Consider the following 13417-nt stretch of genomic DNA (forward strand, 5'->3'; position numbering starts at 1 on the left):
TTATCCCCTATTCACAGTTAGGGAACTGAGTCACAGAGAGAAGAGATTTGCCCAGTGTCAGACAGGAAGCCTGTGAAAGTGCAGGAATATAACTCAGATCTCCTGAGTCCCAGTCTAGTACCTTAAACATAGGACCAGCTTTCTTCCCACCAGAATCTCCCTGATATAGGCAAGTGCTTTGAAAAGATGGGAGACAGGATTAGGGAGGTAAATGGGCCAGTAAGCCAAGAAACAAAATGCCTGAACTAGCTAAGATAAGAGGGAACACCCAGGGAAACATTTACAATGGACAAAATAAACTGGAATGTAAGATGAGGTAAAAGGTAAATCATACATGCACAGAGCATGCTGTACAGGGATTGGTCCCCACAAAGTAACCAAGCCAATCCTAAAATGTGTAATGCAATGTATAGTAAATGCCATGTAATGTGTAAATGTCTATAAAGTAAGAGGTTTGCTGTGTAACTTTGGGTGCGTGGTACGCCCTATACCTAGGGCCCTACCAAATTCATGGTCCATTTTGATCAATTTCATGGCCAGAGGGTTTGAAACTGGTCAATTTCATGTTTTCAGCTGTTTAAATCTGAAATTTCAAGGTGCTGTAACCGTGGGGGTCCCAACCCAAAAGAGGATCTGATCGCCCCGCACCCCTCCCCAGAGCTGCCATGCAAGGAAGAACAAGTCCTGTCCCTCCTCAGCCCAGTAGGGACTCGCAGCTAGGAGCCCCCTGGCTGAGGCGCTTCCAGGAGTAGGGGGAGATTTGTCCACAAGCCTCCTCCAGCTGCAGGAACCTCTAGGGCTTGAGCTTCCTGCAGCAGGGGGAGGCACTCAGGGGTGGGTCTGATCTCCCCCTGAGAGCGAGAGCTGCCATGCAGGGGAAGGACAAGTCCTCTCCCTCCCGAGCCCAAATGGGACTTGCAGCTAGGAGCCTCCTGGCTGGGGCACTCCCAGCAGCAAGGGGGAGATCAGATTTCATGGGGAAGGGTTTATTTCATGGTCCATGACTTATTTTTCATGGCCCTGAAATTGGTAGGGCCCTACCTGTACCCACCTCCACGCTTGAGTGTGATCAACTCAGTGTAGCTTTGCTGTATGCCAAATAAAGGAACCTGAGTAACAAGACTGGAGTTGAACAGAGTTCTTGAGGAACTGAGTGGAAGAGCTCTTGTGGGAACCCCAATATACCATACCACATTTTCTTGTGGTATTTCAGCACTTCTGCTTCCAGTCCAGCTGGAGCCAAGAATATTTGCCCCAAATTTTTTGCTAAGGTCTATATGCCACAGTTAAAGTTACTATGTAACACAGCACACCTGCCACAGAAGCAAGGAAGTGAAAAGCTAGGCGGTTTAACAGTGCCTACTCTCTCCTTCACCCTCAGGCACATATTATATCTCTACCACAACACGCTGCAGACCAACTGCTGCAATCTCAACTCACACCTTTCAGCGCTTCCTTTACCATAGTACTCCATCCAAGCATACGACACTACCACTCAACATTCCCTTCTGCACCCCCCTTCACCACACTCCTCTTTGGACATAGTTAGCTGGGATGTTTGTTCTAGTAGTTCGGTGAGAAGGGCACCAGAAGAGTTGTAGAAACAGCGTAGTCCTCTCCCCAGCACGTTCCATCCCACAATGCTCTTCTTGGTCTGCAGAGTCTCTTTTCCCTTCAAAAGGGTCATCACGTGCAGCAGGGTCATTCAACAGTGGGCTCTGATAACTGAAAATGCCAAGCAGTTGAAACAATTTTTGGGGGGCACGGTGGAACAGGGAGTTACATCTCTGGTACACAGTTAACAGCAGTTCCCAGCAGGAGCATGTCAGCACTGGCATCGAGGATACCCTTTCACAGCCAGAGTCTCAGGGCAGGTCTTCACTACAGGGAGGCGTCGATTTAATATACGCAAATTCAGCTATGCGAATAGCGTAGCTGAATTCGACCTATCGGAGCCGACTTACCCCGCTGTGAGGACGGCGGCAAAATCGACCTCCGCGGCTCCCCGTCGACGGCGCTTACTCCCACCTCCGCTGGTGGAGTAAGAGCTTCGATTCGGGGATCAATTGTCGCGTCCCGACGAGACACGATAATTCAATCCCCGAGAGATCAATTTCTACCCGTCGATTCAGGCGGGTAGTGTAGACCCCCGCCCTTGAGCGCTGCCTCGCCGAAACAAAACAAAACAAAACAAAAACGGAGCGCTGCCCCACCACCTCAAGATTGCCCACCCCTTAGAAGATGCCGCCCCAAGCACGTGCTTGGTTGGCTGGTGCCTGGAGCGGGCCCTGACAGCAGCACTGGCTATTACCAGCACTGAACTCTCCTGCATGCTCCCCCCACCTCCACGCTCTAGGACTGCCCTCCTGGCTGGACTTCGTGCTCCTCCTCACAACTTTCTGTCTGGACACTCCAGATGCATTTAAACATAGAACATCTCAAGGCAACAAAGCGTTGCCTTCGCCAGCAGCCTGCCTTGGGAAGTGATAGACCTACAAATTAAGAGGGAAGTGAGTCTGCATTGCAGAAGATAAATACTCTGACAAGGTGTACTGAGCAATATCAAAGCACATCTCTCCACTTTAACAAAAAAGCCAGCTTAAAACAACAGTAAGAGAAGTAGAAGCGAGTCAAGAAAAAACACAAGGGCACTGGAAGTAATGATCCCAGTGCCAGGCAGAGAGAGAAAATCCTATAGCACAACAGAGATGAGCATTGTGCCTTAGCATCTCTGTATGTCACAAATACAAGCAACTAAAAATCCACTGATAATATTAAGAGAAACCATAACCTGGCCCTGCTCCTGCCCATTGAAGTTTTCTAAAAATGGTGGGAAAGTCATTTTGGCCAACTCGCATGTGTTCAGGATGCATGTCTGTTGGAGATGCACAAGTGTGCCTTATTTTCAATTGGGACAGTTGGACTTTCTGCCCTCCCAAATTTATGTGACACATTATATCAGTAATTCATCAATTAAGAGTCAGACGCTTGCTGACACGCCTAGATATTCCAAATATTCTCAAGAATTTTCTGGGGGCTGTTGTAGTTTAGTTATTCTTCAATCCCTCACCTCATTCGCTACACAAACCTTATTTCTGCATCAAATACAATTAAGACTGGATCATAATGCGTATGCATGAGGGACTAAATTAAGATTGTGTAACCCCCTAGGTAGTGTATTCTACATGTCCCACTTTGTGCTGGATCTACACAGGCTATCGGTCTGCTACAACCCCTGATGACAGAGCCTACTATAGTGACTCACATTTTTAGCTCTGGAGGTTCTCAATTTAGTGTCTGGTGTTAGATGAAAGGGCAGTCATCACAGCTGCACAAGGAAACTAATTTCTGAATGCTTGACTTTACAACCTTTACGTTCTTTTGATGTATTTTTTTAAATAGATATAATTTTATAATTTGGAGGAGGACTGACTGTAACCATGAATTGACAGCTTTGAATAGATTCATACATTCAAAGGCCAGAAGAGACCACTGTGACCATCAAGTCTCGCTGTATAACACCATAGAACTTCCCCAAAATAATTCCTAGAGCAGATCTTTTAGAAAAAAACATCAAATCTTGATTTAAAAATTGTCAGTGATGGAGAATCCATCACCATCCTTGGTGAGTTGTTCCGACAGTTAATTACCCTCACTGTCAAAAATTTACACCTTATCTCCAGTCTCAATTAGTCTAGCTTCAACTTCTAGCCACTGGATCATGTTATACCATTCTCTGCTAGACTGAAGAGCCCACTATTAAATATTTGTTCCCTATGAAGGTACTTCTAGACTATAATCAAGTTACCCTTTAACCTTCTCTTTGTTAAGCCAAATAGATTGAGCTCCTTGTGTTTCTCACTATAAGGCATGTTTTCTAATCCTTTAATCATTCTCATGGCTCTTCTCTGAACCCTCCCTAATTTATCAACATCCTTCTTGAATAGTGGACACCAGAACTGGACACGCTATTCCAGCAGCAATTGCACCAGTGCCTGTTTGTGTCGCCAAGGATTGCATTAGTCCTTTTGGCCAAAGCATTGCACTGGGAGCTCATATTAATCGGATTATCCACCATGACCCCCAAATCATTTTCAGGTCATTGCTTCCCACGATAGAGTTCCACCACCACCACCCCCCATCATGTAAGTATGACCTACATTATTTGTTCCTAAATGTATACATTTAGCCATATTAAAGTGCATATTGTTTGTTTGAACCCAGCTTACTAAGCTCTCCAGATCCTCCAGTGACCTGTCCTCTTCATTAATTTACCACTGCTCCACTTTTTGGGTCATCTACAAACTATCAGTGATAATTTTATGTTTTCTTTCAGGTCGTTAATAAAAATATTAAATAGTGTAGGGCCAAAAACAATCGCTGCAGGACCCCATTAGAATACAGCCATTCAATGATGATTCCCCATTTCCAAATACATTTTGAGACCTACGAGTTAGCCAGCTTTTAATCCTTAACATGTGCCATGTTAATTTTATAATCTTTCTAGCTCATTAATCAAAATAGCATGCCATACCAAGTCAAATGCCTTTCAGAAGTCCATTACATCAATGCTATTACATTTATCAAATAAAGATATTAAGTTAGTTTGACAGATCTATTTTCCATAAACCCATGTTGATTGGCATTAATTATATTACCCTGCTTTAATCATTTATTAATCGAGTAGATCCTAGACCATTAGGAGAGGAAGGTCATGAAGGACATTTTCCCTAGGTTTACAATATGGTCTTGGGTTTGATTTATGACTATGACTATAGTGTCAGGAGGTATTGTTGTCCTCCCTGAAGGTAAAATATGGGAAAACAAATCATTTAATTTATAGTTTTATTAGTATACAGTGCCATTTTATTAATGTACAGAGTTCAAATCAATTAGTAAAGCTCACTAATAAAAGGAACTTATTTATATTGCATATATATGTTTATTGGAAATAGAGCTGAGAGAGAAAGAAAATATATACATAAAACAAGACATGTACATTCATTTATTATTTCCATTGCAGTTCTGGTTTGCTTACTAGCACATACTGTGTGAAACAACATGACAGAAGTGACTACCAGTAAGTGATACTTTCTAGTTGTCTTGTGACTTATCCTTCCCCTTCCTTTTCACCTCTCCCTCCCCCCGCCCCACCCCACATGGAACATGCCTGCATAACACTGACAGACCCCGGTACACCCATTGTTTAACAGTGGCAATATCAATGATAAACATGGTCATATTTCAGTTGTACAGCATTACACCTACTTTGCAGGGAGCCAGCCCTGTATTTTCTCTCTTTCATCCAAGGAGTTGCCTTTGCCTTAGCTAATAGCCAGTTGGCTTTTAGCTCATGCGGTAGAGGCTCATGCACTAAGCTCCAGAGGCTCCAGGTTTGATCCTGCCCACCGACAACCGGGGTCTGTCAGTGTTATGCAGGCATGTTCCATGTGGGGTGGGGCGGGGGGAGGGAGAGGTGAAAAGGAAGGGGAAGGATAAGTCACAAGACAACTAGAAAGTATCACTTACTGGTAGTCACTTCTGTCATGTTGTTTCACACAGTATGTGCTAGTAAGCAAACCAGAACTGCAATGGAAATAATAAATGAATGTACATGTCTTGTTTTATGTATATATTTTCTTTCTCTCTCAGCTCTATTTCCAATAAACATATATATGCAATATAAATAAGTTCCTTTTATTAGTGAGCTTTACTAATTGATTTGAACTCTGTACATTAATAAAATGGCACTGTATACTAATAAAACTATAAATTAAATGATTTGTTTTCCCATATTTTACCTTCAGGGAGGACAACAATACCTCCTGACACTATAGTCATAGTCATAAATCAAACCCAAGACCATATTGTAAACCTAGGGAAAATGTCCTTCATGACCTTCCTCTCCTAATGGTCTAGGATCTACTCGATTAATAAATGATTAAAGCAGGGTAATATAATTAATGCCAATCAACATGGGTTTATGGAAAATAGATCTGTCAAACTAACTTAATATCTTTATTTGATAAATGTAATAGCATTGATGTAATGGACTTCTGAAAGGCATTTGACTTGGTATGGCATGCTATTTTGATTAATGAGCTAGAAAGATTATAAAATTAACATGGCACATGTTAAGGATTAAAAGCTGGCTAACTCGTAGGTCTCAAAATGTATTTGGAAATGGGGAATCATCATTGAATGGCTGTATTCTAATGGGGTCCTGCAGCGATTGTTTTTGGCCCTACACTATTTAATATTTTTATTAACGACCTGAAAGAAAACATAAAATTATCACTGATAGTTTGTAGATGACCCAAAAAGTGGAGCAGTGGTAAATTAATGAAGAGGACAGGTCACTGGAGGATCTGGAGAGCTTAGTAAGCTGGGTTCAAACAAACAATATGCACTTTAATATGGCTAAATGTATACATTTAGGAACAAATAATGTAGGTCATACTTACATGATGGGGGGTGGTGGTGGTGGAACTCTATCGTGGGAAGCAATGACCTGAAAATGATTTGGGGGTCATGGTGGATAATCCGATTAATATGAGCTCCCAGTGCAATGCTTTGGCCAAAAGGACTAATGCAATCCTTGGCGACACAAACAGGCACTGGTGCAATTGCTGCTGGAATAGCGTGTCCAGTTCTGGTGTCCACTATTCAAGAAGGATGTTGATAAATTAGGGAGGGTTCAGAGAAGAGCCATGAGAATGATTAAAGGATTAGAAAACATGCCTTATAGTGAGAAACACAAGGAGCTCAATCTATTTGGCTTAACAAAGAGAAGGTTAAAGGGTAACTTGATTATAGTCTAGAAGTACCTTCATAGGGAACAAATATTTAATAGTGGGCTCTTCAGTCTAGCAGAGAATGGTATAACATGATCCAGTGGCTAGAAGTTGAAGCTAGACTAATTGAGACTGGAGATAAGGTGTAAATTTTTGACAGTGAGGGTAATTAACTGTCGGAACAACTCACCAAGGATGGTGATGGATTCTCCATCACTGACAATTTTTAAATCAAGATTTGATGTTTTTTTCTAAAAGATCTGCTCTAGGAATTATTTTGGGGGAAGTTCTATGGTGTTATACAGCGAGACTTGATGGTCACAGTGGTCTCTTCTGGCCTTTGAATGTATGAATCTATTCAAAGCTGTCAATTCATGGTTACAGTCAGTCCTCCTCCAAATTATAAAATTATATCTATTTAAAAAAATACATCAAAAGAACGTAAAGGTTGTAAAGTCAAGCATTCAGAAATTAGTTTCCTTGTGCAGCTGTGATGACTGCCCTTTCATCTAACACCAGACACTAAATTGAGAACCTCCAGAGCTAAAAATGTGAGTCACTATAGTAGGCTCTGTCATCAGGGGTTGTAGCAGACCGATAGCCTGTGTAGATCCAGCACAAAGTGGGACATGTAGAATACACTACCTAGGGGGTTACACAATCTTAATTTAGTCCCTCATGCATACGCATTATGATCCAGTCTTAATTGTATTTGATGCAGAAATAAGGTTTGTGTAGCGAATGAGGTGAGGGATTGAAGAATAACTAAACTACAACAGCCCCCCAGAAAATTCTTGAGAATATTTGGAATATCTAGGCGTGTCAGCAAGCGTCTGACTCTTAATTGATGAATTACTGATATAATGTGTCACATAAATTTGGGAGGGCAGAAAGTCCAACTGTCCCAATTGAAAATAAGGCACACTTGTGCATCTCCAACAGACATGCATCCTGAACACATGCGAGTTGGCCAAAATGACTTTCCCACCATTTTTAGAAAACTTCAATGGGCAGGAGCAGGGCCAGGTTATGGTTTCTCTTAATATTATCAGTGGATTTTTAGTTGCTTGTATTTGTGACATACAGAGATGCTAAGGCACAATGCTCATCTCTGTTGTGCTATAGGATTTTCTCTCTCTGCCTGGCACTGGGATCATTACTTCCAGTGCCCTTGTGTTTTTTCTTGACTCGCTTCTACTTCTCTTACTGTTGTTTTAAGCTGGCTTTTTTTGTTAAAGTGGAGAGATGTGCTTTGATATTGCTCAGTACACCTTGTCAGAGTATTTATCTTCTGCAATGCAGACTCACTTCCCTCTTAATTTGTAGGTCTATCACTTCCCAAGGCAGGCTGCTGGCGAAGGCAACGCTTTGTTGCCTTGAGATGTTCTATGTTTAAATGCATCTGGAGTGTCCAGACAGAAAGTTGTGAGGAGGAGCACGAAGTCCAGCCAGGAGGGCAGTCCTAGAGCGTGGAGGTGGGGGGAGCATGCAGGAGAGTTCAGTGCTGGTAATAGCCAGTGCTGCTGTCAGGGCCCGCTCCAGGCACCAGCCAACCAAGCACGTGCTTGGGGCGGCATCTTCTAAGGGGTGGGCAATCTTGAGGTGGTGGGGCAGCGCTCCGTTTTTGTTTTGTTTTGTTTTGTTTCGGCGAGGCAGCGCTCAAGGGCGGGGGTCTACACTACCCGCCTGAATCGACGGGTAGAAATTGATCTCTCGGGGATTGAATTATCGTGTCTCGTCGGGACGCGACAATTGATCCCCGAATCGAAGCTCTTACTCCACCAGCGGAGGTGGGAGTAAGCGCCGTCGACGGGGAGCCGCGGAGGTCGATTTTGCCGCCGTCCTCACAGCGGGGTAAGTCGGCTCCGATAGGTCGAATTCAGCTACGCTATTCGCATAGCTGAATTTGCGTATATTAAATCGACGCCTCCCTGTAGTGAAGACCTGCCCTGAGACTCTGGCTGTGAAAGGGTATCCTCGATGCCAGTGCTGACATGCTCCTGCTGGGAACTGCTGTTAACTGTGTACCAGAGATGTAACTCCCTGTTCCACCGTGCCCCCCAAAAATTGTTTCAACTGCTTGGCATTTTCAGTTATCAGAGCCCACTGTTGAATGACCCTGCTGCACGTGATGACCCTTTTGAAGGGAAAAGAGACTCTGCAGACCAAGAAGAGCATTGTGGGATGGAACGTGCTGGGGAGAGGACTACGCTGTTTCTACAACTCTTCTGGTGCCCTTCTCACCGAACTACTAGAACAAACATCCCCAGCTAACTATGTCCAAAGAGGAGTGTGGTGAAGGGGGGTGCAGAAGGGAATGTTGAGTGGTAGTGTCGTATGCTTGGATGGAGTACTATGGTAAAGGAAGCGCTGAAAGGTGTGAGTTGAGATTGCAGCAGTTGGTCTGCAGCGTGTTGTGGTAGAGATATAATATGTGCCTGAGGGTGAAGGAGAGAGTAGGCACTGTTAAACCGCCTAGCTTTTCACTTCCTTGCTTCTGTGGCAGGTGTGCTGTGTTACATAGTAACTTTAACTGTGGCATATAGACCTTAGCAAAAAATTTGGGGCAAATATTCTTGGCTCCAGCTGGACTGGAAGCAGAAGTGCTGAAATACCACAAGAAAATGTGGTATGGTATATTGGGGTTCCCACAAGAGCTCTTCCACTCAGTTCCTCAAGAACTCTGTTCAACTCCAGTCTTGTTACTCAGGTTCCTTTATTTGGCATACAGCAAAGCTACACTGAGTTGATCACACTCAAGCGTGGAGGTGGGTACAGGTAGGGCCCTACCAATTTCAGGGCCATGAAAAATAAGTCATGGACCATGAAATAAACCCTTCCCCATGAAATCTGATCTCCCCCTTGCTGCTGGGAGTGCCCCAGCCAGGAGGCTCCTAGCTGCAAGTCCCATTTGGGCTCGGGAGGGAGAGGACTTGTCCTTCCCCTGCATGGCAGCTCTCGCTCTCAGGGGGAGATCAGACCCACCCCTGAGTGCCTCCCCCTGCTGCAGGAAGCTCAAGCCCTAGAGGTTCCTGCAGCTGGAGGAGGCTTGTGGACAAATCTCCCCCTACTCCTGGAAGCGCCTCAGCCAGGGGGCTCCTAGCTGCGAGTCCCTACTGGGCTGAGGAGGGACAGGACTTGTTCTTCCCTTGCATGGCAGCTCTGGGGAGGGGTGCGGGGCGATCAGATCCTCTTTTGGGTTGGGACCCCCACGGTTACAGCACCTTGAAATTTCAGATTTAAACAGCTGAAAACATGAAATTGACCAGTTTCAAAACCCTCTGGCCATGAAATTGATCAAAATGGACCATGAATTTGGTAGGGCCCTAGGTATAGGGCGTACCACGCACCCAAAGTTACACAGCAAACCTCTTACTTTATAGACATTTACACATTACATGGCATTTACTATACATTGCATTACACATTTTAGGATTGGCTTGGTTACTTTGTGGGGACCAATCCCTGTACAGCATGCTCTGTGCATGTATGATTTACCTTTTACCTCATCTTACATTCCAGGTTTATTTTGTCCATTGTAAATGTTTCCCTGGGTGTTCCCTCTTATCTTAGCTAGTTCAGGCATTTTGTTTCTTGGCTTACTGGCCCATTTACCTCCCTAATCCTGTCTCCCATCTTTTCAAAGCACTTGCCTATATCAGGGAGATTCTGGTGGGAAGAAAGCTGGTCCTATGTTTAAGGTACTAGACTGGGACTCAGGAGATCTGAGTTATATTCCTGGCACTTTCACAGGCTTCCTGTCTGACACTGGGCAAATCTCTTCTCTCTGTGACTCAGTTCCCTAACTGTGAATAGGGGATAATAATGCAACCCCCACCTATGTGTGTGTGGTGTGAAAGGGAATCTATTCATATTTGTGAAGTGTTTAAATATTAAAATGACGAGCACCAAACAGAAGCCTACAGTAATAAGAGTGTCATTTCTCGTTTCACGCTTTTGGTGAAGTCTGGTGAGTTCAGAATTTCTCCCGCCCTGAATTTTCAGTGCTACATGGGATAAATTGTATTAGTCCTGTGGCTACATGCTGTGCAGCTTGAGGAATTTGCATCCATCAGAATTTCATCGTATTAGAAGTGTGTGTAACTTCCACCAGTAGAATTGTTCTCCACCCAAAACCTATATATTTTAATATATAAAACTTTGTTCTGAAACAACTGAAGTTGCTCCACAACTGGAGCTGAGTGAATAATAGTTGATTATTCACTTTGGCCAATCCGGGACAAAATCTTAGTTTATTTCACACCAAAACTGTTGTTTTTTTTCTAGCTGAAATGAAAAACTGAAAATGTTCTTTGGGTTGAATGTAACATTTCAAATATTGAGTCAAAATGACATTCACAGTGTTTCATTTTACCCAAACAAAATTTGGGCAGGTTCTGAAAATGTTAATTCAAAACAAAATATTGAAACAATTGGTTTAGAAAAGATCGATGGAATGTTTTGATACTTCCTATTTTTTCCCTTTTTTTCCCCAGCCAAAACTATTTGCTGCATGTGACCCAAATTGATGAATAATTTCAGTATCCCCCAAAATGTATTTTTGGTGAATTTAACAATTCACCAAACACAGGCAATCTTAACTCTGGCCTTTCTGAGCGATGCCTCAGTACACCCATAAAACACACACACACACACACACACACACACACACACACACACACACAGCCTTTGCACTGTAATGGGCAGGCACCACATAAACTTGCCCTACAGTCAAACACTGAGCTTTCTCCCCCAACAGAATATCATTTGGTGTCCTTTTACAACCCTCGGCACTTGCACACAGGTTACCACCTAAACTTATACTTTCTCCTACCCATCATGAAATCCACAGACTGCTCTCATATCTTGCCTCACTACTGACAATACCCATGGCAAGAAGATGCCAGTGCTCTGCTATTGACACAGCCTACACAAGTCTGCATTTAAATGATGCAGACCGGAACCTCAAGGTACACATTCACCTCTTTCCTTTGATAATACACAAAGGGACTCAGACCCAGATCTCCTCATAATCACAATCACAGCTCTTGCAAGCTGCTCCAATTTATTCCTCTGCCAGTCAGTACAGTTACATCTAGCAAAGGGAATGCAACTGGAATGCATGCAGATAATTCCCAGTGGCTATAGGCAGCTCCGGGGTAGGGGGTGGGGGGCAGAGATGAAGAGTTAAGGTTGCAGGGGCATTTACCTTAACTCCATATTTCCTGGTTTTCAGATGTTTGAGTTTTGCTGAACTTAACACTCTGGAAGGGCATGAGCTATTGCTGAGCAACCCTAACTTTGCATTATCAAAGGAGTTTTTTGCCATTTAATTATTGATGTTTCTAATGGGTAATCTTAATTAATGCCATGACTTATTTCAGTCACCACATTCACTGCCGCCATCTGAGATTTGGATTATATGTGATTTCTGGGAAACATGGAGTATGCTGAGAATTTTCCTTGCAGAGGAAAACCCACACGAACTGAGGGATATTCAACAACAAGAAAAAGATCCTAAAATCTAAGCCTAGAGCCCAACACACACAGCCTTCCCCAAACCTACTATATTTAATATCCACAGAGGTGTTCCTCAGAGCAGCTGCACAAAGGGTGTGGGATCCTTGCTTCCCAAAAGGTCCCTGCTTATTGTTGCTACTACCACCATTAGTCAAACCCACTTGTAGGCATCTCGTGATCATGTCACTCTTCTGGCTCTGCAACTCTTACTCTAAAAAATGTCCCTGAAAAAGCTAATATTCCTCCATGCCAATCAGTCATTCTTAAAAAGACGATTACCTATTTCAATGGAATTGTTACAAGAGGCACAGACAGTGTTCCTTTGAGTTCAATAAAATAAGTGATGCTTTCTCTAACTAAAAGAGCCTTATTATCAAACTAGTCTCAAAAAGCCAAAGCTTATCTGAGCCTATGTTAATTGGCTCCTTGTTTAGGTCTTTCCCAGACTCTACAGTATATGACAATTTTGATGTATTCTCTGATTTATCCTTTGTTTGTCTATAGAGTGAGAAAAAACTAGAATTCAAATAACTCCATTTTCAGAGTAAAATCTATTAATGCTTTGTCCACATTTCTGGTAGGTGAAAATGCAACAAAGTTTCAAACTGTTAAATGACTTCTCAACTCTAACTTCAATAATAATGATAAAAGGAATTTATTTCTTCACAGGCGTCTAGCATGCTAGTGTTCATTTTTCGAAGAGGGCTGAGGGATGTATATTTGTAGAAATTGACAGTAATTAAAATGTCTATTGGAAATTTCACCTAGTATATTACATGCTTGTTCGTACCAGTAACTGAAATGGACTGCATAAATCTTTGGCAAATTCTGAGTTGAAGTTTCTTGAATAATGAATAATATATATTCATTATGAATAATGAATATAAATCATTAATTAGAATGATTCTCATGTTTGAATCCTGAATAATGACATGACAATATGGATAGTGAGTCCCTTACTGAGATCAGATAGTGGAAACTATTTTGTCATCTTGAGAGCGGTTGCAGTGCAGCTAATGGAGTAGTGATTAGAGACGTAAGCTCAGGACCCATGGGTTCTATTTCCTTCTGACTCTGTTGATTCACTATACAACTTTAGGCAA

General features: G+C 42.9%; 1 protein-coding gene across 1 annotated transcript in view; it reads right to left on the reverse strand.

Annotated features, from left to right (window-relative positions):
- LOC128833794 (centromere protein F-like) overlaps window positions 1–7008 on the reverse strand; it is a 27175-nt gene extending 20167 nt beyond the window's left edge. The window contains exon 1 of the mRNA XM_054021937.1: window positions 6985–7008. Coding sequence (XP_053877912.1) covers window positions 6985–7008 — 24 coding nt within the window. The remainder of the gene's footprint in view (window positions 1–6984) is intronic.
- Between the last annotated feature and the right edge of the window lie 6409 nt (window positions 7009–13417).

The sequence above is a fragment of the Malaclemys terrapin genome, chromosome 3 (genome assembly GCF_027887155.1).
Source record: "Malaclemys terrapin pileata isolate rMalTer1 chromosome 3, rMalTer1.hap1, whole genome shotgun sequence".
NCBI lineage: Eukaryota > Metazoa > Chordata > Testudines > Emydidae > Malaclemys > Malaclemys terrapin.